Source organism: Mytilus edulis, unplaced genomic scaffold (genome assembly GCF_963676685.1).
Source record: "Mytilus edulis unplaced genomic scaffold, xbMytEdul2.2 SCAFFOLD_1376, whole genome shotgun sequence".
In the NCBI taxonomy this organism is placed as follows: Eukaryota; Metazoa; Mollusca; class Bivalvia; order Mytilida; family Mytilidae; genus Mytilus; species Mytilus edulis.
In genome coordinates this window covers 1-25,254 of record NW_027268431.1, presented here as the reverse complement: position 1 = coordinate 25,254, position 25,254 = coordinate 1, and the positions used below count along the sequence as shown (strand labels likewise).

General features: G+C 32.4%; 1 protein-coding gene across 1 annotated transcript; it reads right to left on the bottom strand.

Annotated features, from left to right (window-relative positions):
• Window positions 1–9,732: 9,732 nt before the first annotated feature.
• Window positions 9,733–19,514, bottom strand: LOC139507478 (neurabin-2-like). Its single transcript, XM_071295758.1, has 5 exons — window positions 19,254–19,514; window positions 13,548–13,687; window positions 11,596–11,723; window positions 10,510–10,642; window positions 9,733–9,901 (listed from the first exon to the last, which is right to left on the bottom strand). Exons 1-5 carry the CDS (start codon window positions 19,292–19,294, stop codon window positions 9,771–9,773), a joined length of 573 nt encoding a protein of 190 aa, XP_071151859.1. The 5' UTR covers window positions 19,295–19,514; the 3' UTR covers window positions 9,733–9,770.
• Window positions 19,515–25,254: the final 5,740 nt, after the last annotated feature.

Below are 25,254 nucleotides of genomic sequence, written 5' to 3'. Positions count from 1 at the left end.
AGCATTGAGAACCAAAATTCCTAAAAGTTTTGCCAAATACAGCTAAGGTAATCTATGCCTGAGGTAAAAAGCTTTAGTATTTCAAAAAATTCAAAAATAAATGATATACCTGTTTATGCAGTCTTCTCATGAAAAATATCAAAAGATACTTTCCAGAAGATGCACATCTCACAATGCATAAAGAATAAAGAAAACATTTGGAGAGTATGTGGACAGATACATCATTTATACTGGTTTCCTGTCTTACTGGATTTATCAATCATCTACATATCATCTCTTCAACACTGGTTTTATTGGTATCTTTTCAGTTTCCTCCTTGAAGTGAGACATGGTATGTTTAAAGAGGTGTTAATTTAGAGAGGAAGATTTTATCAAGTTTATGAGTTTAACAAGTAAAAGCTGGCAGAAGAATCCATCTTTCACCTGTCTTTAAAGTTTTTAATTGCTGTAAGTCTATTAATCCCCTAAACAGTTTCATATATCTGATGGACCATGTCCTAGGTTACACTATAAAATATTTTGGTTTGCCTTCTTTTCTTTTTTCGGCCAAGAGAATTATTTTTAGTCTTCATGCCTATCTGATTAAGAAAAAAATTATCACATGTTTCACATCAGGACAATAAACGATTTTGAGTAGACAGCTATTTTCTGGGTAGGTAGTGTTAGGGCAAACAAACGTGTTCTTTTTTATGACCTTATCCTCATCTCTAGTCATTTATCTTCATTGCCTACCAAAGACATTTTGCACTTTCTCTGTTATTATTTTTACCTGCTCTATATAATAGTCGTTATTTACAAAGAAATGATATATTTTGTCTAACTGCCAGAATATTTCCACAACACAAGGGATTGTTGATTGCTTCAATCAGTGAATGAAATTAAAGAAATTGTACAAATCATCTATAGATGGAATGTGCATTTAATGAGTAAACCTTCCCCGTCTCTCACAGCTGGTGGATTATTACCAATTCATTAATCTAAATTCTCAACTGACAAACTATATTGCTATCTATACTATGTTGTCAGATGAAGGTGCAACAAAAGCAAAACTCTACTTGATGAACACATGAAATGTTCCTCACTTTCAAATTAAAGATATTTAATTAAAATTTATGACATTTAATGCATAATTTGTTGTGGTTTGTTTTATTGTGTTTCAGGTTGTGAGATGCCTGAATATACAGTGGTAGATTCAGAACTTTTTGTATAAAAAGGGGGGGTCCGACTGACTGCCATACGAGGGGGGCCCTAGCAATGCTTCGGTGATTCCCTATATAGTCAGACAAAAATTCCCAACAAAAGGAGTGAGCACGCCTCCAGAAATCCACCTTTGATATATATGACTTCTGTGCAAGTTTTTTTCTATAGTCGATACTCAGAATTTTTAATTTATTTTAGAGATATCCTAACATATTATACTTTTGTAAGACTTAATTTTCCAGACCCTACTAACTATTCTCTGGTTATCTTTGCAAAGGTATATCTAGGTAAGGGAGGGCTGTATCCCCTCCCCCCCTGTTGAAAATATTTTTGATTAGATAGGGAATCACTGAAGCATACCTGGAGCGGGCCCCCACTTATTAAAATTTCTGGATCTGCACTGCTAATGACCAATTGAAATTAATTGTCATGATACATGTATTTTATTAATATTCTCTTTCATTCTTAGGTCAAAAAAAGTATTAAACTTTAATCAATTAAATAATTAAGGTTAACAAGTAATTTGGAAGAAAATAGTAATTCTTTTGTACCCTTCTAACAACAGTTTACTGTGAAAACATTGTGTACTTACATATATTTGATTATTTTAGCACTAAAGAACATGAATAAAGGAGTGATAGCTAAAACAAAAGTTATATTTCAAAGATATGTATATCTTTCATCATGCTGAAACAGACATTCAAAAACCATTTAGCTTATGTAATGCTTCATGTGAAATATGCACTGAACAATTTACTTAATTATCACACTTAGAGGTGCCTTTGGGAAAGAACAATTTATTTAAGTTTGAAGTCTCTGAATTAATCTTACTTAATATCTGATAATTTTATTGACCTTTATTTACTTTAGGGAACATTACAATTTACAGTCGGGATGTCCTTAAGAATCAGGGTAAGGTAAGGATTAGTTTTGAGTCTACACAGGTGAGCTCGAGGGTAAGGTTTAGGGCAAGGGGTTAGGTACATTTTTTGTAAGTATAGCAATTTAGTTTAGTAAATGAAGGCCATCATCTGTTCAATGACAGTTCCAAAATTTTGGTTAAGAGGACAATGGAATAGTTCAAAATGAAATGCCTTTTTAAAACTAAAGGAAAAGTTATAGGTACTTAAGTTCTACAATTTTTTGTTCATTTTATTTATGAAAGTCATAAGTGCTTGATCTCTCTTAAATGTATACCTTATATCCAGGGTTTCCGCTGGCGGTCGCCATTTTCGCAATTTGCGAAAAAATAATAAATGTGGCGATAAAAATTCGTCATTTGCGAAAGAATTTGGCGAAAGAAATATATAAACCGATTTATTTTCCTCCATCTTGTTTATTTACTTTTTTTCGAGTTTCTCGGACTTTACCTGATCAGACAATACTCGGAATTCATCTTGACCTCATTAAGATTTAGACAGAAAATCAATAATCAGCTGATTGCATTTTATAGCTATCGACAACAAAGGACTAATTAATAAAGGTGTTGATTGAATTGTTTCACAAAATGATATGGTCAAATGGCTTCCGCTATAAATGTCACATACAGAATTTATTTACATCTTTGCGACGCACGTGTTTGAAGCAAACTTTTGACATTTCTCCCTTTAAAGATAGTTTGAAAAGAAAGCTGTTGTTGTGACGAAAATTGTTCAAAAGCAAGAAAAATCTCCGATTTAAAACTTTAATTCTTTTATCCTTTGACTTTAATAAAGTCGTTTGAGTGACACATGCACGTGTTTCAAGCATAGTTGTACATCTCAACTTTTTCATTTACGATGGTCAAGAAAAGAAAACTGTCGTTATGAAAAAATCTATCCAAAAGGCTGTGAACAACCCCTCGAATGAGAGTAACCCTTCAATGTAATGACTACACATGAAATGAGGGATCAATTTCATGTGATAAAAGCTTTTGTTTTGTTGTAAAAATTACTTCTTAGTACAAAAGGGCACAACAGGAAAAATATCTTTATGTTACTTGGCGAAAAAAATAATAAAGTGGCGAAAAATATATTGTTTTGGCGAAAGAGGTGGCGAAAAAAATAATTGACCCAGGGGAAACCCTGCTTATATCAAACCCATTCTTATTATATGTAACTTTAATCTGTTAACTGACAAGGGAACTTAATATCATTAAGTCTTTCACTTATAATCACACACTTCTATCACGTCTGTCCCCTAGCTAGAGATTGGACAGAAAAAATCGATCAGCCAATAAAAATAAAGAACTTACCTTAGAAATAATTACATAAAAGTCTGTATTTTATATATTTGTTCCAACTTGCAGTTATTTTTTTTTATCCAACTTAGCAAACTCAACAGTTATAATCTCTCAAACAACAGATATATAAACTACAATCCCTTAGAATGCAATGCAATCGTATGCTGCTGCAAGTAAGGGGAGCTAAATCAACAAACACATAATCTGCCTTCCAAAAGATATTAATTATGTATCAAACCTAAGGAAATGTTAGTACAGCTACTACTATAATAAACATGTCTTTTTTTATATTATAACACAATATACAACTTTGTTTACATGGCACATCCATTTACAGGTTACATGCACCATGCATGAGGCTCATAAAGGGGAAATCTAGTGCCAAATTTTCATTGTACAATTGGTCATATCAAACCTGCCCTTCAAATCAAAATCATTTTTTTTTTCAAGTTAACAGGTTTGTATAAAAAATATTATCAAACATATTTGTATTTAATACCTTAGAACTGTTAATGGGATTTCATTTACCAATGGTAGAAGAAAGTCTTGAACATCCATGAACTATTTGTCACTTAACATTATGCAAATGCCAATCAAGCTATTCCATGTAATCTTGGCTATTTCAAGCATGGTAAAATGAGGGATTGATACATCATTTGTCTTGAAACCTTTCAGAAGTTATACTCAGAACACTTATCTGTAATATAATTCTCAGTCACTACATATTTTCCATACCATCTGTCAAGATGTCTGATTTGACCATGTCCTCTTACTACATGCTTCTTGATTTGTTCTTCTTAGAGAACAGCAATTATTTGTTTAAAAGGAGAAGGTCCGGTAAGGACTCATTTTGGCCTCAAATTTCAGTTTCATCTGACGAAAGATTTTGACCACTTTTTAAACACTTAAGTGTCTATTTTACTTGATTCAATTAGTTTATGTGAAAGATTTTAACTGATTTAGTCATTAAAAACGATCCGATTCCAGCTCAAATATGAAAAATCTACCAAATATGCTGAAAAATGTCACTTTACAGATGGTTTTTGTCAAAAATGAAAGTGGCCGCATCCGTGTTCATCCACAACCTTTATTTATGTTATGTATTATCATAAAATACAACTTACATTTCAATATTAAGGATGAACACGGATGCAGCCACTTTCATTTTACACGGAAACCGTCTAAAATTTAACTAAAATGCTAGAATTTAGAAGATTTCAGTAATTTAGCATGACTAAATGGCGCTACAACCCGATATATGTGCATTGTATAGTCAAAAACAGCCCATATTTATGTGGCAAAATCATTCAACTGTCCAATAAATAACTAAAAGTTTACATTTTAACAATTTTGTAAAACAGTTATATTTTGGGGCCAAAAAGGGGTCTTACCGGACCTACTCCTTTGTCAGCAGGTCTTTAGGTCAGACAATACATTGTTACCTTAGAAATTTGTTAGAGAGGATGGGACTTATGAATTTGATAGGTACTTTCTTTACATAGCAATAGGGACTTTAAATTGGATTACATTGATGTAAATGGGGCACCACCAAGCACAAAACATCACGAGAAGCAAAATGACAAATTACTAGACTGGCTATGACTGGAGGTCTTACTCATTGACACCTCACAAAAGTGATAAGATCACCTTTTTACAAAGTACTTAATCCTTTCAGTGCCTAAATAACATTTATTTAATCTAGCAGCAACAGATAATTTGAGGTTCAAATGAGGTTAAAGACATTTTCATCCAATCCTAATCACTTATCATAACAACAGGTGATTTCTGTTTCATTAGAGATGATCAACCAGGTCCTCTACATGTTAGCAACTCTATAGAGTTCACTTTTTATTTGTAAAATTTTGATAGAAATCCAATTTTCTGCTTGAAATTGTACAGTTAGGGACGACATCAAAAGATCAATGTAGGATAAAACCAGATGCTCCGCAGGTCGCAGCTTTATACGACCGCATAGGTTGAACCCTGAACGGTTAGGGCAAGTATGGACACAACATTCAAGCTGGATTCAGCTCTAAATTTGGATTGTGATTAAATAGTTGACACAGCATAGGTTTTGGACACAGAATGAATGTGTTCTAATGAACTTAAAATAATTTTTTTGTCTTTGAGCAATCACTATGCTGTTGAATATTAATCCTCTCAAAAAATGTTTGAAGAAATTTTCTTTTTCTTTATGAAATCTGAAATGAGAAAAATTACCCCCCCCCCATTTTTTTTCACATCCCCCTTTCCCTTTTTTCAAAACTGATCTCAATTCAAATTTCTAATGGAGTTTGCAATAATAACTACTCATTTAAATACATCATAAAATATTAAAATGCAACAAAAAGTGCTTGTTATCACTGAATGGTAAAGAGTGTTTTAATTTATCAGTTGGTAGTAAAAGTGAATATACATGGTGCATTGTATAAAACAATGATTTAAGTTGATTCAACTACTATTCTGAACAAAGAAATATAACTCCAATCAATTGAAAATTTCTTGCTATTGCACAATATTGTGCAATTAGATATTTCTTGCTATTGCGCAATACTGTGCAATTGAAAATATTTGCTATTGCACAATACTGTGCAATTGAAGATTTCTTGCTATTGCACAATACTGTGCAATTGAACATTTTTTGCTATTGCACAATACTGTGCAATTGAAGATTTCTTGCTATTGCTGAATACTGTGCAATTGAAAATTTCTTGCTATTGCACAATACTTAATATAATAATTTTGGATCCTGATTTGAACCAACTTGAAAACTGGGCCCATAATCAAAAATCTAAGTACATGATTAAATTCAGCATATCAAAAAAGCCAAAGAATTCAATTTTTATTAAAATCAAATTTAAGTTTAATTTTGGACCCTTTGGTATTTAATGTAGACCACTTTGAAAACGGGACTAAAAATTAAGAATCTACATACACAGTTAGATTTGGCATATCAAAGAACCCCAATTATTCAATTTTTGATGAAATCAAACAAAGTTTAATTTTGGACCAACTTGAAAACTGGGCCAATAATCAAAAATCTAAGTACATTTTTAGATTCAGCATATCAAAGAACCCCAAGGATTCAATTTTTGTTAAAATCAAACTAAGTTTAATTTTGGACCCTTTGGACCTTAATGTAGACCAATTGGAAAACGGGACCAAAATTTAAGAATCTACATACACAGTTAGATCCGGCATATCAAAGAAACCCAATTATTCAATTTTTGATGAAATCAAACAAAGTTCAATTTTGGACCCTTTGGGCCCCTTATTCCTAAAAGACCAAAACTCCCAAAATCAAACCCAACCTTCCTTTTATGGTCATAAACCTTGTGTTTAAATTTCAAAGATTTCTATTTACTTATACTAAAGTTATGGTGCGAAAACCAAGAATAATGCTTACTTGGGCCCCTTTTTGGCCCCTAATTCCTAAACTGTTCAGACCTCAACTCCCAAAATCAATCCCAACCTTCCTTTTGTGGTCATAAACCTTGTGTTTAAATTTCATTGATTGCTATTTACTTATACTAAAGTTATTGTGCGAAAACCAAGAAAATGCTTATTTGGGCCCTTTTTGGCCCCTAATTCCTAAAATTTTGGGACCAAAACTCCCAAAATCAATCCCAACCTTCCTTTTGTGGTTATAAACCTTGTGTTAAAATTTCATAGATTTCTATTCACTTTTACTAAAGTTAGAGTGCGAAAACTAAAAGTATTTGGACGACGACGCAAGACTACGACGCCAACGTGATAACAATATACGACGAAAAATAAAATTTTTTGCGTGGTATAAAAACTTAAATCAAATAGTTTGGTGGTGGGGTTAAAATTCTGCAAGTTTGGTATATCTAAAATCGATTTTTACATATATCCCTATTGGTAAATCAATTTTATGATAATGGGAGGGTCAGTGAAAAAACTATGTGAATTATGTTTTTTATCCTACATTGAACTTTTGATGTCGTCCCTTAGGAACGATATCTAAAATTGCATTGAAAAAACAAGAATGTGTCCATAGTACACAGATGCCCAACTTGCACTATCATTTTCTATGTTCAGTGGACCGTGAAATTTGGATAATAACTCTTTCTTGGCATTAAAATTACAAAGATCATATCACAGGAAACATGTGTTCTAATTTTCAAGTTGATCGGACTTCAACTTCATCAAACACTACCTTGACCAAAAACTTTAACCTGAAGCGGGACAGACAGACGAACAGACATACGAACTGACACACAGACCAGAAAATATATAATGCCCCTCTACTATCGTAGGTGGGGTATAAAAATGATAAAGCAGAAATGCATTTTGGCTAAAACAACTTGTTTTTTTTTTTTTTATACACAACCCATCATTGACAGTCAAGATCTATTAAAATGCAAAATAAAAATCACTAGCAAATCCCAAACTGTCTTTTTAAATGTCCATGATTGAGTTGTCAGGACCATTCTTATTCTCAAGTGTCACATTCATGTATCAAAACAGTGGATATTAATTTAAAATTTGTAACTTTACAAAGTAAAAAAATATATAAAAATATTAAAAAACACAAAATGTCATTAAAACTGCTACAGGCAGATATATGTATATGCACACAAAAATGTCAACATTCCAAAAATGTTTTTAGCACATTTATTAAAATTAAATATAACTTATTAACACTTATCTTTATAAATGCTTATATTATATCTTTTGTACATAAGTTGTGAATTTACATACTATATCTACACTTCCTTAAGTGTAAAACTATATCCTAAGAGAATACCTGAGATATTTACACCTGTCCTAGTATCAAACACATCAATTTTACACATGTCTTAGATGTAACTCGATGACCTTAATCTCGACCTCAACAAAGCTTTGTAACACTATGTCCTAAGAGAATACAAGATATTTACACCTGTCCTACTATCAAACTCATCAATTTTACACATGTCTTAGGTGTAACTCAATGACCTAAATCTTAACCTCAACTAAGCTCCTAAGAGAATACCCAAGATATTTACACCTGTCATAGTATCAAGCACATCAATTTTACACATGTCTAAGGTGAAACTCAATGACCTAAATTCTGACCTCAACAAAGCTTTGTAAAACTATGTCCTAAGAGAATACCCAAGATATTTACAACTGTGTAGTATCAAACACATCAATTTTACACATGTCTTAGGTGTAACTCAATGACCTAAATTCTGACCTCAACAAAGCTTTGAATTACAGAACCAAACCCCCATCTGGCTTATTTGAGTCAATAAAACTTTTGAAGTTAAGAACTATAAATTAGTTGCAACGTATATCAAACACACTTATCAAGATTATTTGATGATAAAAAAGACTTAAGAGAGGATAAATACTGGAGAGAATTTAATTTATATGTTACAGACTGAAACATATTTCAATAAAGTTTATTTAATGGTTTTTCACATAAAAAACATAAAACAGCTGATAAATGAATGTGCACTAGACAATAAATCTCATAAAATAAGGGAAATAAATAAATTTAAATACATAGTTGAAACAGTTCATTTATAACTGCTTTTGATTTTCAATCTACTAAAAAGTGTTTACATTGTGTAGTTTTAGTGGTACACATTAATATATGATCTGCATTGGATTTTCAATTTACTGAGAAGTGTTGAGGCTGTACATTGTGTAGGTTTAGTGGTATACATCATACCCATAGCCAGGGGGGTTTCGGACGAACCCCCTCTTGAAAACAAATTAGCACTGTTAAAGTCAACGTTCTGTTCAAAATTGTGACTGTTAAAGTAGAGTTTAACCCCGCCACATTATTTATGTATGTGCCTGTCCCAAGTCAGGAGCCTGTAATTCAGTGGTTGTCGTTTGTTTATGTGTTACATATTTGTTTTTCGTTCATTTTTTTACATAAATAAGGCCGTTAGTTTTCTCGTTTGAATTGTTTTACATTGTCTTATCGGGGCCTATTATAGCTGACTATGCGGTATGGGCTTTGCTCATTGTTGAAGGCCGTACTGTGACCTATATGTCTGTGTCATTTGGTCTTTTGTGGATAGTTGTCTCATTGGCAATCATACCACATCTTCTTTTTTATATATATATATTTGTGAGTCCAAATAACCCCCCCCCCCCCCTTGAAAATTTTATTAGCTGCGTCAGATAAAAATCAACCTTCTGTAAGTGCACGTTTACATGTACGTGTATTAGACTTGAATTGGTTTTGGAACAATCAAATACAGAAAAAAGATAAATTTAGGTCTGTTTTGTATTGTTTTTGATAACAACTTAATTTTAAAAGAGTTATAGACTTTTCGTAGAAATTTTTCCATATAGGGGGGTGGATAAAAAGAACATCAGATGTTATCTAGACTAACCTTCCATCCTTTTGTGCTGCCCCTCCTTCTGTTAAGGTTTTAATGAAAATCCCCAATTTTTCTACACCAGAATCAGCACCTACTCCCATTCCAATAATACTAAGGCCAAGGCCTTCTGGACCTGAAAAATCAAATAAATAGTAACTCTGAAATCTGATTCCTAATTTAAATATCAACAGGAATTCTTCATACATGTAGCAAAAGATTAGTTCAAGGTCTAGTTTGGGTCATTAAAATATAATGATTGTCTTAACCATGGTTTACATTTCTATTCTGTGTATTTTTAAATTTATTTCTATGGACTAATACTAAAAATCTAAATGGTGTTGCATTATGTTTAGAGGTTTGACTGACCCTATCGTTATAAGGACATAGAGACAGAATATAATTCACAAGGAAGTTAAAATTTTGAATTGGTCTATTATTTAGGTCTAAGACTTTAAATGTGATGTCCAAGTTAATCAATCATTGGAATAATATGCAAATTTTCAAATACAGGTAGAGCAGATATGTTTTATCTCTGACAATGGTTCACAAATTTCAAATGTTTAATTCTTAAAAAGAATTAACAACTTCTAATGTATGAAAAACATATTGTCCAGCTAAAATCAAAACAAAAAATTTGTAATAATTTCAGTGAAAAGAGTTTCATATATTTGCCAAATATACAAAGTTTTGCATTTTTTACATTTTACAAGAGTTTGAAACCATAGCAAATTAAATACTGACCCTTCATAAGGTCAACAGGGAATACATCCATCTTTTCCACCCTCTTTTCAAGTTCATATTCCGCAGAAGCTGCCACCGGATCTACATCTTCGTTTCTCCTGTCGTATTCCTCTGTGGAAAACGTTGGAAATACCTGGAAATTAGGGGTAAATAATTGAACAGACATTTCTAAAGTCATTTCAACATATCTTTGAAACTGATAAAATTATCTAAAAACATTCAATTAGGTTAATTTTATTTTCAGCTTCCTTGATATAAACAATATAATATAAGTATTACTTCCTCTACATATCAGATAAATTCCAAAGTAACATATTAAAAAAAACCTTTGATTTATCTCCCTTTGATTGACAAATGACAAACAGTTGACATAAAAAGTAATTACTGAATATTTGATGATACACAAAATCAATTAGCCAAATTTCTTTAAGGACCAGATTTTTCTAGATCTTTTTATAGGTTTTTAAACTTTGACTTGCCGATCAATTTTTATGAAATTACAAATATATTTTGTGTTGCTGTATTGTTACTGCACACTGAAATTCTGAAAATCTTAGGGTCTATTGACCTTTAGAATTTATTTTATCATAGGGCAATTTCCTTCCATTTCAGTTTTGACAATACCATGATCAGATCCATATACATTTGTATAGTAAAATCATGTTTGTGGTTTTAAGATTTAAATTAAGATTTATTTGCATTTCTTTTTTAACTTTATTCTGAGATTTTGATTAGTAAAAGTATCCTAGAAATTAGTTACCTAACACCACAAACATAATAATTATAATTCAGTGGTACCTTTTAATCATGGATTTGTTAAGTAAAGATTAACCATGAATAATTTTCCACAAAGTACAATATTGTCGGTGTTTTTACACAGTTTTTGAGCTCCGCTTTTGGTCTAATTTGTGGCGGCCAGTTTTTATAGGTGGAGGAAGCCTGTGAAAAACCACCAACCTTCAATAGGAAAACTGACGATCCTATTCAATAAAGAGTCGAGTGCACCTGCACGAACTGGGTTTGAACTAACAACCGACTGGCTATAGCTAGTGATTACAGTAGAACTACTTTGACTGTAGCACTTACCCTAATCGGTTGTTTACTAAATTTGATTCTAGTGGCTGGATGGAAGAAGCAATCATCCACGTCTGAATCATCACTGCTACTAATACCAGATATTTCTAAATAATCTATTATTTCATCTTTATCATAATCTGAAAGAACAAAAAAATGAAATATTAAATAGATAAATAAGTATCATAATCTTCTGTCCAGTAAAATTGGAGCATAAGAGTGGATTTATTTATTTTTAGATTTGGGGGGGGGAACATGTGACTTTTATGGTGTTTTTCTATGTCTGCATTTAAACTTTGAAAAGATGTTTATTACAAAGAACATCTAAATAAATGTTCTATATCCACCAAATTTCCATCCCTAGAATAATACTGAATTCACAGTGTACCCTTATATAGTGTTAAATGAATATTGTTATGAATTTTAATAAATCATAATTATAATATGAAATTCCAAAAAAATCAATCATATTGTTAATCCACACATTTTACCAAAGCATTGTGTTTTTTTCTTTTTTATCAAGGTTGGTAAAATAAGTGTCATTATATGATAAAAAGATCGATATCCAGTTTTCATTTTGGCCTTTCACTACCTTGCCAAAATGGTAGCAAAATTGACAAATTGAACAGATGTTTTTCTAAGTCAAAGTATTTTGTCATGTTTATGTTGATAATGTTCATGTCTCTTTTTTGTACATATCTCCTCCATCTAATTCATCCTGTACCTATCTATCCCTGTCAAAGGATGTCAATAAGAACAGCTATTTGGCACTTACAATTGTTTCATGCTAAATTACTGTTATATGACATACAGATCTATCCAAAAAGATTCCCAAAGATGTTTAGATAACCCATTCTTTACAATACCAGAAGAGGAAACTTATGTTGACAGCTTATACATACACAGGGTTCTCACTAAGGATTTTTGAAGGAGAGTCCAGGGACTCATCATTTTTAGCCATGATGATTCCAACAGCAAGAAGAAAATATCTTATTGCAATATAATGTAATATTTTTAGTCTCCATTTCCTAACAGAGCAATGAAATGACATTAAATTCAGATCACTTTTAAACTTTTGCCATAAAATGATGATATTTGTATTTAACTGTGTTCAGTTTAAACAAAATATTTCAATCTTGATGCATCTGTGGACTCACCAGTTTTGAAAATGGTGAGTCCAGACAGAATTTGATGAGTCCAGGACTCATGGACTCGCCTTAGTGAGAACCCTGCATACAATAATACCAAAAGTAGAAACATTTGTTGACAGTTTATACATACAATAATACCAGAAGTAGAAACATTTGTTGACAGTTTAGAGATCTATTCATACAATAACACATCTGTAATTACTTTCATAATCAAAGTAAACATTATGTTTATGTATGTTACTCAATCAGAACAAAATCAGCTGTTTTCTTTATCTTTTCTCTGTAATTGTTTCTTGTTTCAAAGAGTGCAAGTCAATATGTATAAAAAGAAAAACACACAAGCATGCACACATTACTGACATTAACATTGAAGCATGATAAGTCTTCAACAATAGATAAATGTCAAATACAATATGTGAAATTCTAAAGCACTCGGTAATACTCTAGAAAAAGGGCAAATACATTAAACAGACTTGATCTATTTGTAACAGCATCTAGAGAAACAACACTAAAAAGTTCTGCTACACTTTGTTTACCTCTCTCACATGACAGATTTTTTTTTTATCATTTATTCAGGTCAATGACTACCTAGGTAATACAGAGGCAGATCCAGCCATTTTCAGAAAGGGGGTTTCCCAGCTTAGGATAAAGGAAGGGGGGTTCAATCATATGTCCCCATTCAAATGCATTAATCGTCCAAAAACAGGGCTTTGACAACAACGGAACCCCATCACCCCCCCCCCCCCCCCTGGAAATGCCCCTGTAATAACTAAAAAGGAAAGACAATGACTGCATTATATAATATGAAATTACCTGCTATATCTGTTGTATCATTGAGAACAGTGTCTGGTTCCTCATGTCCATCTCCTGCTTCTCTTGGTGGGATCTCTTCTGTCAAAACAGGACTGGTTTCCTCCTTAACTTTATCTTCTACATAAACAGCAGCTCGACTTCTACAGATAAAAAATTAAACAGCTGTCAAATATTATATCTATAATTTATTCTTAGGGAGTATCAAATATCAATACACAACTGTTATGTTTCATATCATATCTATAATTAATTCCACAGGAATATGTTTAAGTACTGACTGTTTAAGTTATCAGTTGACTTTCTCGAGCTCTCTGAAAAGAACGTTATGTTGCTTAAATCCAGCAACTCACTTCACGAGAAAAAAATTGTGAAAAAAATTGCTCGCAATCATTTTAGTATAACTTATTTATTTCATGATCATTTTGAGTGAGAATTTCGAAGTGCCCAGGTTATTTAGTGGATAGTTGTCTCATAGGCAATGGTACCATATCTTCCTAGGTTATTATATAATCATGACCTACAAAACGTACATAGAACAAAATTGATGGAGATAAAATCGTAAAATCATGAACATCTGAAATGCAAGGGATATTTATGGTTTTGAAACAACTACATGTATAAGCTTATTATGACTTACAAAACATGTACAATTCAAATGTATAGAGAAGAAATCCTAAAATCCTAAAATATGAAATGCATGGTATACCTATGATTTTGCCCATAAATATCATATCATAAAACTGGTGAAGAAGCTGTATAAGACCTACATCACTGATTAAATACTTTTTAATCAAACTCAGTTAATCTACATCCTGCTGAAATAAACATCTAGAAATCTATTTCAACGTCTTTTTCTTAAGTATGAGTTTATTTAATTCTCTAACCTTTATTAGATGTAAAATTAATGGTAGTCACTCATTGCCTGGGTCAAGTAAGTTACCATCTGGCAATTGTAGAGAAAAAACAAGTTTAAACTGCCTCACTTATTTTACATCTGTGATATGATGCACATCTTCATGAAATTGATGTACGTTATTTTAATTATCTGCATGTGAACATGCATCTGCTGCACCTTATTTTCAATATTTTTGAATGCTATACAGATTATCAATTTGAAGAATACCAAAACATTTCCACAAAGATTTTCAAATTGTTGAAAGATTGAATTATTTTATTACTTAATGTAAGGAAAACATTGTGTACTTTTGAAATCACTATTGGTATCAATTACAACTAAGGCTATTCTCTAGACTTTCATACTGATATCAAAGCCACCCTTTTTACCTCTTGATAATCAAAAGATTTTAATACCTTTTTCAAAATTAAAAATTTTCTTCTGCTTATAGAGTGTAACATTGCCTCAAAAGAAGACAATAATTAATCAAATATCTTTTTTTCTATTTACCCCGCCCCCCCCCCCCCCCCCCCTGTATCACTCCTTACCCTCACCTAATTTCCACAATCATTACAAGCACATATCTATACATATATATGTATTGAGGTTACTATGACCAACCAATGACTACAACAACAGATGTTGCATTGCAGTTAAATTATCTTTATTGGTTTTCAGATGCATCTTTTTATCTTAAAAGCAATTTAAGGAGATATTAATATGTGTGTGGCTGGCATATGTTTCACTAGTATACAATCATATTAATGTATGATTGAATGAATGAATCATAGAATGACTTATTGTTTGACTAATTGACTGGATTTTTCTGTAATTGATTAATAATTAATATCAGTCATCAACTATTTAAGGATGATTAGTGGGTCCAGTTTGCCAAGCGTATCTGTTTTCTTCCGACAGTAGCCTGGTCTCTTTAGTCATATATTTCGTTCTCTGCCTCTTTGTATGGATTTAACATGTTTTCATAAAGTACAAATTGGATTTTATACATTGAACGTAAATATTCAATAGCATTAATACCTGTTGTTAAAATGAAAACTTTTGATTGTTATTGCTTCATGTTCAGTGACAAATATCTCATACATATATTCCAAATGAGAACCAATTTATAATGAATCCAAAAGAAAGTTTCCTTTATAGGGTTAACTGATCAAAAAGGCAGGAAATTTAGACTGGAATGACACATCTATACTCTTTTTAATTAAAACAAAATAATCCTTTCTCAACTCACATACAACAAAGTGCGAAAAATATAAAATTCAAGACAATTAAAGTAGCGATCATATCGTCATGATCATAGTGTATACATGTAACATGGAAGTTTTTGAGGTTTGGCACATTTACAATGTATATCCTCTAGTATACATATGACCAAGTCTCCCGTTTATCCTGAAAATACTGCAAAAATCACCTAGAAGACGCTAGGTTCAAGTACATTTGTCGTGAATATAGGCCAAGAGACTTTTTATCATTTTCTTATGGAATTGTTTCCCGTACTTTCGCGCACACTATTGTTAATGTAACGTAACGTTATTGTTACGTATATCTTTCATCTTACGATCATAAAGCATCTAAACTAGCAAGACGTTATTTTTCTTCCACAACAAAAGTGAATAACCCTCAAGATATTGGTGCCGTGACGAAAACCTCAACTAGAGATGAGTTCGAAACTCAAAACAGTACGAGCCGCACATCGACGAGCAGTAATAAAGCTACTGAAAAAAGCAGACCCGACAGAAGAACCGCAACAAGATGTTATCAACCTCAGATCCATGATGGAGCTCATCAAAACCAAGAAGAAGACATTGTCTGACCTCAATGAGAAGATTCTAGAATCTATTGAAGAAGAAGAAGACCTCGACCAAGAAATTGAAGAAGTTGACAGATACGAGTTAGATATTCAAATTGGAATAACGAAAATAGAAAAATTCATAAAAGAAGTAAGTCATTCTAAAAATCAATCAGCTCTTAATCCTAATGCATCAGATTTTATATGCAATAACCCCAGCGTGCAAGAACATTCTAACCAGATATTTTTCAACTCAGAGCAAACAAGCTTAAGCCAGTCAAGCATGCCCACCTCCAAGTCAAGTCATTATAACAAATTGCCTAAACTCAACTTGCCAACTTTCGACGGAAATCTACTAGAATGGTTAGCCTTTTGGGATTCCTATAATAATTCTGTACATGAAAATCCTTCATTGAGTGACGTGCAACGATTTAATTATTTAAAATCGCAACTTTATGGAGAAGCTAGCCAGTGTATTTCGGGAATGCAAATGACTAATACAAACTATAATCAAGCAATACAAATTCTACACGAGAGATTTGGCCAACAACACAAAATAGTTAACGCATACATGCAAAATTTGCTAAATTTGCCTGCACCAACGCCCGGAATTAGGGGACTGAAATCGTTCAGTGACACAATAGAAAGTAATATACGTGAACTAGAAGGAATGGGTCGATATCAAGAATCGTACGGAAGCCTATTAATACCCCTAATACTCAACAAACTTCCATGTTTTGTCAGACAAAACATTACTCGAGACCACGGTAATGATGATTGGGATATTTCAAGTTTACGCAAAGCAATAAAGAAAGAAATTTGTATCCAAGAGGCCGCTAACGCCAATCCTATTGAAACCGATATTATCCCCACCGCATCGTTCGTGACAGAAACAACAAATAAAAGATGGAGTTCAACAGGGTCTAAAGATAGTAACAACAATAGTTCCGTTAAGACTAAAAGGCCGTGTTTGTTTTGTCAAAACCTGCATCACCCAAATGAATGTACAAAGATCACCGATATAAACGCCCGCACCCAAATCGTAAAGGAAAAACGAGTTTGCTTTAACTGTTTCGGTAATCACAAGGTTTCGGAATGCAAGTCAAAATACAGTTGCCGAAATTGCAGTAAGAAACATCACAGTAGCATCTGCCGTAATAATTTACTAACTGAAAACTCCACTTCAAATGAAAATAAAGCCGTAACGAAACCTGTCAACGAAGAGCTACAAAGTACCACAGAAACAAAGAGCGCCGCTATGCATTCTGCCGTTACAGCACATACCGAAATTCTATTGAAAACCGCCGTAGCGCCCGTATGGTACCATGATGAAAGTGTTATGACTAACATTCTACTCGATGAAGGCGCCCAGAATTCATTTATTTCTCAAGAACTAGTAGAAAAACTCCATATCAAACCAACTGGTATAGTAAGCATGCAAATTTCTGCATTTGGCGGGAAAGAAGGTGAGGTACGCAACCTGGAGAAAGCGACATTATCGATTGAGACCGAAAGAAAAGAAAAAATTCCAATGGAGGTAATTATTGTTCCAAAAATTGCCGCACCGATACATATGAAGAAACGGGTAAACATTAACAGCTTGTCCTATTTACGAGGATTACAACTTGCCCACCCAGTTACGCAGGATGAAAAGTTTAATATTTCGCTTCTCGTTGGAGCAGATTACTACTGGTCTTTAGTACAAGATGAAATTATTCGAGGTGACGGACCAACAGCTGTTAAATCTAAAATAGGCTATTTGCTATCAGGACCGCTGAACACAGATACTGACAATACACAACGGAACTCCACAATGATGAATGTTTTAGTGGTGCACAAACCCGAGGAGTGCAATTTTCAGAAATTTCGGAAAATTGAGTCGAGCGGATTAGAGACGGATTCTGATGAAATCATACAAAATGTACAAAACCTAATGATTGACTATCAAAACTCTAGCATAAATTTTAATGAAAATAAATATGTCGCAAAACTACCTTGGGAACCACCACCACTACCAAAGGATCAAGTTAAAGACACCATACCATTTTGCACATCTGAGATAGATTTTACCGGATCTCTTCACATCAAGGATACATCTCATCTTTTACACGGAAGGATTATTACGACCACAGAGATGCACAACGACAAACACAACGCGAATATTCAAGAACTTGATACGATCACAGCAAACAAACTATTTGAGAGAAAAAGACTCTTATTAGACCATTTCGCAAAAGGCTGGTCTAATGAATATCTTACCGGATTACGTGAATATCATCGAGTCTCTGGAAAACATACTATACAAGTTAACATCGGTGATGTAGTTCAACTAGGGAGTGAATCGCCACGACTTTTATGGAGATTAGGAACAATAGAAGACGTCATTAAAGGAGGAGATGGACTTATTCGAGCAGCAAAAGTACGGACTTCTAGAGGACTAGTTACCACACGACCAATTGTGAAGTTATATCCATTAGAACTATCATAGCACTGTTAAAGGACTTTTGTGAAGGACAGTTAACGTAAAGTGAACCGTCACAAAAAACTTTCAATGTGATTCATTTATAGAACTTTAAAGTTTTGATTATTTATCATTTCAAATAATTTTATTTCTTATGCATTTTGAGGCCCCCAGAATGTCGTGAATATAGGCCAAGAGACTTTTTATCATTTTCTTATGGAATTGTTTCCCGTACTTTCGCGCACACTATTGTTAATGTAACGTAACGTTATTGTTACGTATATCTTTCATCTTACGATCATAAAGCATCTAAACTAGCAAGACGTTATTTTTCTTCCACAACAAAAGTGAATAACCCTCAAGATAACATTAATTTACCTATAAGACAATTCCAATTTTAAGTACAAATTCCAAAGCAGACAAATTCAATTTCATTTACAATTTAATAAGAACTCCAAAGATAATTCCAATTTCCTTACAACAATGTACAATTTACCTGTAAAGTTTTAAAGAATCCATTCACATAATTCCAAAGTTACCTACCTGACAACTTCTATAAAATCCTTTCTCAGTAAAAATACCATACTGTCAAGTTTCTCATAAACAGTGAGAAGGAACTGACATCCGAAACAAACATCCTACACCACTTAATAACATAGGCAAAATTCTCCTGTGCCAATTAGTTCTCTATTTATTATATATAGAAATATATATGAGGTGAAAGTCAGGTACAATTCCAAAAAAGTCTTGAAAATTATCCAAACTACTTATATATAACCAAATTTATTGTTTCGAATGATATGATGAGATGAGATTGTACATGTATGTAGATCAAAAGTTCCCTAGACTCTGTCTTGAAAGTGATCCAGATATTTTCCAAAACAATGCAATATCGGTTTGTACAGTAATAAAACAACAAAAACTTATATTCCAACACTACATGTACTATTTTTAAAGTCTTCACAAAGTTGTTCAAAATACTCAGATTCCTTTTCCAATTCCAAATCAGACTGTGAATTACATAGATACTATTAGATAAGCAGTGAGCGGTGCAAGTAAATTCTAATGATGGGAACACAAAACTACAATGTATGTATATATCATTAGGAACATCCACAAGTTTTTACATGGTAAATCGGTGATCTGCACAATATAGATACAGATAATTAGCTTAAAACAAACAGAGTAATTCCACAATTAACTAACTCAATACACACAGGCACATCAATGTTCCAATACACTGAGACAAAACAATTGAATAATTAATCCCTTTAGCAAACTTCAAAGCAAGTCGAAATTGAAATAAAACTTTCAATTAGACTTTGATGTTATCTAACAAACAAATAAATTGTTTCTCTTGTTCATGTTGTTTTGTAAATAGAATGACCACGATATATAAACAGTCCAAGTTTAATAATGAGGTTATTCACATCCAGTTTTTGCCTCAGCCAAAATTTTAATTGGCCTCCTCAAGGTGCTAATTCTTAGGAAAAACAAATGTAATTTTCACAATGACTCACTAAAAATGCCATTTTAGGGTGACTGGGTGATATGGCCTCCCTTATCTTTAAAAGTAATGACTTTTTGCAAACTTTATCAGCATATCACTTTCTATAGCTACCAGAACAGTTAATGAAAATTAAATCTGTTTCTGCACATTCACATGCTAAATAATGTTTGCATGAATTCAATACCAAGATCAGTAATCCAGTGAAGTGTTTTTGCATCTACTTTAATTATGAATCTTGGGTTTTAGATTAGATTTATATTTCAGCTTCAAGAGTCTATTGAAAATCTGATATACATATATGTCAGTGGCGGATCCAGCCATTTTAAAAAGGAAGGGTTCCCAACCCAGAGTAAAGAGGGGGTTCCAACTATATGCTCCCATTCAAATGCATTGATCGGCCAAAATAAAGGGGGGGTTCCAACCCCCGAAACCCCCCCTGGATCCGCCACTGTATGTCTGCATATGGAAAGTTTTACTGCATAGTGCAGTCTTTCCAAAATCTTAGTTAAGATTTTATTGGCCTGTAGATATGACTTTTACAGGCCTTGGCTCAGGTGGGCCTGCAATTGAGCATGAAGACTGTTTCTGAAACTGACAATCAGCTTATTTTTCCTTTGTCAAAAGTCACAGAATAAAAACATGAAATAGAATGTAAAGCCAAAAATTAACCAGAAGTTTCTTCAGTGGTTTATTGGTCCAGTAATGGTATTTGTTCAAGCATTTCTGGTCTCGTCATTGTTTTGACAGTCTTTTACATCATAATTATTACAAAGTTCTCATACCTGCCAACCGTCACTATTTGCGGGGGATTTCCCCCATGAAGGCTCCAAAGTGGAAATTTTGTAAGAGCAATTTTGTCCACTATTTTAAAGAAAACAATTAATTTAACAATTGCTATGAGCTTGTTAAAGCACGAAGAAACCAAAAAACCACATAAGAATATATTTGTAGGACTAAACGAAACCATCTTTCACGTGAAACCCCCATGGGCATTTTGAAAAGTTGGCAGGTATGAATTCTTACATTTTCACTGGTCATTCCCCTAGTAATTGATGGCATACCAATTATCACTGGTCATTGCCATTGCCACATGTCATGCATGTCTATGAAATCTTAGGAATTATAGCTATATATAGGTTAGCTCACCCATAGATGTATTACATCTATGGCTCACCTTACCAGAGATTAGATTGTACTCACAGACTGATAACAATCAGGCAAATAACATCTTAAGTTTAAACCAGCCAGGATTAAACCAAGTGCCCTTTGAGTTCAATGTAAGCATGCTAACAAGGGACCACCCAGGTGGTAAAAAAATATACATTACAATCTTTAGAAATTGTAAGTGATTTTTTTATCACATGTTACTTTTACGAAGCTCAGAGAATAAGTAATGCAAATCATTATCAACAGGTACACCTTGTTTCTCTCACATCTTGTTCAAAACTTAAGGTACTGGAAAATGTTACTTCATTCATTACAGAAAAATTCCAAGATAAATCGCTTCCTGTTTATAGCACTTAAAATATAAATTATCAAAAATTGATGTTCATTATTTGGTCATTTTATCTTAAAATTGTGAAGTTTAACGAAGTATGCAATTCAAATCGTCCCGTGTTTCAAATTTCAAACACAAAAAGTGTTTGCTTAGCCTAAAACCAATCATAATAATTATATATATGCTTTCTCCTTGTCTTGGCAATTTCCTCCGACTTTTACATGAACCAGCTAATTATGTACTTCCTCCTAACAGAGCCTCTTTCCTGCTCTAATTAGGGAGGTAACATTGAAAATGTTATTGTAAAATACTTTTCATTTGGGGTAATGCAAAGGGTTTTTTCCCCAGTGCCCCCCGCTCCCCCCAAAAAAATTAAATTAAAAGATCAGGAAGTTTTTTCTTTTGAAATTTTTAAAAATTTACTTATTTAAAATTGTACATGATTTTTTCCTTCGATTTATAAAATTCAATTCACCCTTAAGCTTAATATCCTTTTTTATGCTAGTATTAAGATTGAATTTTCTCAATTTCTTATAGTTTGTATGTGCACAAATCTTAACCATATACGATATAGATAAAATGAAAAATCAAATTATTTTAAGAACACAACAGCAAAAAAATCTTTTTTAATCATATTAATAGCATACAGAACCTGGATGGAAGGGGAATAACTCATATTTATTTGAAGAATTTGCTGAAAACTTTTTGAATGTACCAGACATGCACATTTGCATTATTTTTGTATTTTATTAACATGCTAGAAAATAAAACTATCTCCTTTCCACTAATACAGGTAGTAGCATCATACGCCACAATTTTAATCCTTTACATATATACCTATATAAACCTATATATATATGCAAATCTTTTGTACATAAACATAACCTATATTGTATATTGGGTTCAAGTCTGTTCAAACAGATTATATCTGAAGAACCCCTATAAAAATGTAATTAAATTTGACCATAAAAAGTTCTAACTATCATACATTGTATACAAGTAATTAAACTAAAGTTTAAAATCTACTTTGACAATGAGGCTTTATAGATGTGTGGGCACTATACGTCTATATTATCTACATGTTGGGTAAAACGTACATTCATATTTGTACATACAAGGTGCCAATTATTCTCTCTTCTTTAAATCACACCTAGGCCATCTTATACACTTAAATATATAATTAAAAGATTGCAAAAAGGTGTCAAAATGCCCAATATACATATACATGTATCTATGCCAATTGATTAATAATTTTGTAAAATAAGATGTTGGCTAAGAAAGGGGTTATATATATTATTTATATGCATAGAGTGTTTATTAAAATTTGTTCTAAATCCCATATTTGCCTGCTTTGCATAATTTTACTTATTATTCTATTCAATAAAATAAATTGATATTGAAATTTTCATCATATCTTAAATCTATCCATTTACTTCGAATTCTGATTTGAATAAATTTCATCTCCTTATTTTTATCATGCATATGAAACATTCCAATGTGCAAATTATAATAAATATTTATGGCTCATAGGCAAAAGCATGTACAATGTATGTCATGATTTTTAAATACAATGTACATTGTAAGTTATGCTGATGCTTGAACAATGAAACCTAAATATATGTATTGTGCTAAGGCACAGAATTTGACAAATGTTATTATTACTTTTTCTTATAGTCCCGTTAACATGATAATGGTAGTTTCCCTCCAATGTAAAACATAATGTTATGAGGGTCTGTTATTCTGTAAACATTTAATTTTCACCCCTTTTTTCTCTAATCTTCATTTTTTTTGCCCTTTTTTTCTCTAATCTTTAATTCTTTAGCCCTTTTTTCTCTAATCTTCACTTTTTAAGGGCGTTATTCTTTAATTATTTAACCCTATCTAAACCCTCTGTTATCAGTGCAGCAAAGAAACTTCTGACATGTTAAATGAGAAACCTTGTATGTACAAATGTACTATATCCTACTAGTACTGATGTCTACTTAATACCGAACGATAGATGTGTCTATTTTACCTGTATAAATCTCTTGGCTTGCTGTGAAGATAAAAGAACCTATTCTTTATTTAGTCTTTATACAATTCAGTTTTTCATTTTGTTAAAATACATTGACAGCAAACGTGGCAAATCTTGGCTCAGGCTGTAGTTTTGCTTGTTTCAAAAGCATTTGAGATTTTTAAATTTTTTTGTGGGGTGGGGGAGGGGGGATTGAAAGAGTGATGCTTTCTGTTCTAACACGGTACTGTAAATTCAGAAATTATTGCCATGTTTTTATTATTGCGAATAATGCTACAGGGTTATAATCTAAAATGAAAGAATTGCAATAATAAATGCACACAATAATTTCTGAATTTGCAGTAAAAAAATTGATTCAAAAATTAAAGTAAGATCAAATCGCCATAGGCTTTTGAAAATGAAAAAAAAAGTTTTCAAATAAATATTTTCAAATAAAATTGTCCCAGAGGTCATTGACAAAAAATCTTGACTCTCAGAAATTTGTGATTTTTTAATCTTAATCACTTGTCAGTATGATTTCGCACTTTGGATCAGAAAATACCAATCTATCATGGAAACACCTTCAGGGAAAGCCTTGCTACACATTTATATTTAACATCCTCAGGAATACAATCATATATATGTACATGTATAACATTACTTCCTATTACTGGTATTAGGTGACAAGATAAAAACTTCATTTTAAACTTCATGTTGACACAGGTGATTATTACCTGTGGAGGTGATTACACAGGTAGACATCAAAAGAAGTTATATAACCCTAATATGGTTATCATTTCAATACACAAAAGAACAACTTGACAATTTGATAAAAAATAACCACAACATTATCCGACATCAGATTCTTATGTATATGTCATTTAACTACACCTTTTATTTTGTGTTCGGTTTGAAAAGAAGTGTAAACAAGAATGTGTCCTCAGTACACGAATGCCCCACTCGCACTATCATTTTCCATGTTCAGTGGACCGTGAAATTGGGATAAAAACTCTAATTGGCATTAAAATTAGAAAGATCATATCATAGGGGACATGTACTAAGTTTGAAGTCGATTGGACTTAAACTTCATCAAAAACTACCTTGACCAAAAACTTTAACCTGAAGCGGGACAGACGGACGGACGAACGGACAGACGAACGAACAGACGGACGGACGCACAGACCAGAAAACATAATGCCCCTCTACTATCGTAGGTGGGGCATAAAAAAAACAAAAATGGTCTGCCGACTAGTTCAAGACAATTTCAAGAGATCATGGGCTACAATAATGTAAATATTAATTATTATCTGAACTGTTATCAGACAGATTAAAATGACCTCTACAAATATTTACAAAACTTATTATATCTCAAATGCATTTCCTATTTTCAATTTACATGTACTTAAACATGTTAAACAACTAGGTGAAATATTAGACGAGAGTCTCATGTTCATATTCATGTAAATGTACTTTGTTGCGAGTGAAAAATTTAATATATATTTCTCCAAAAAAATAGCAAAACTTAAGACCTTTTCAATTTCGA

Excerpts from the sequence above, each read along its gene's own strand:
- LOC139507478 (XM_071295758.1), bottom strand. The coding sequence starts at position 19,294 with ATGGTATTTTTACTGAGAAAGGATTTTATAGAAGTTGTCAG. Across the intron at positions 13,688-19,253 it reads GATTTTATAGAAGTTGTCAG|AAGTCGAGCTGCTGTTTATG; the intron begins GTAGGTAACTTT and ends TTTTATCTGTAG. Across the intron at positions 9,902-10,509 it reads CCCTGTTGACCTTATGAAGG|GTCCAGAAGGCCTTGGCCTT; the intron begins GTCAGTATTTAA and ends TTGATTTTTCAG.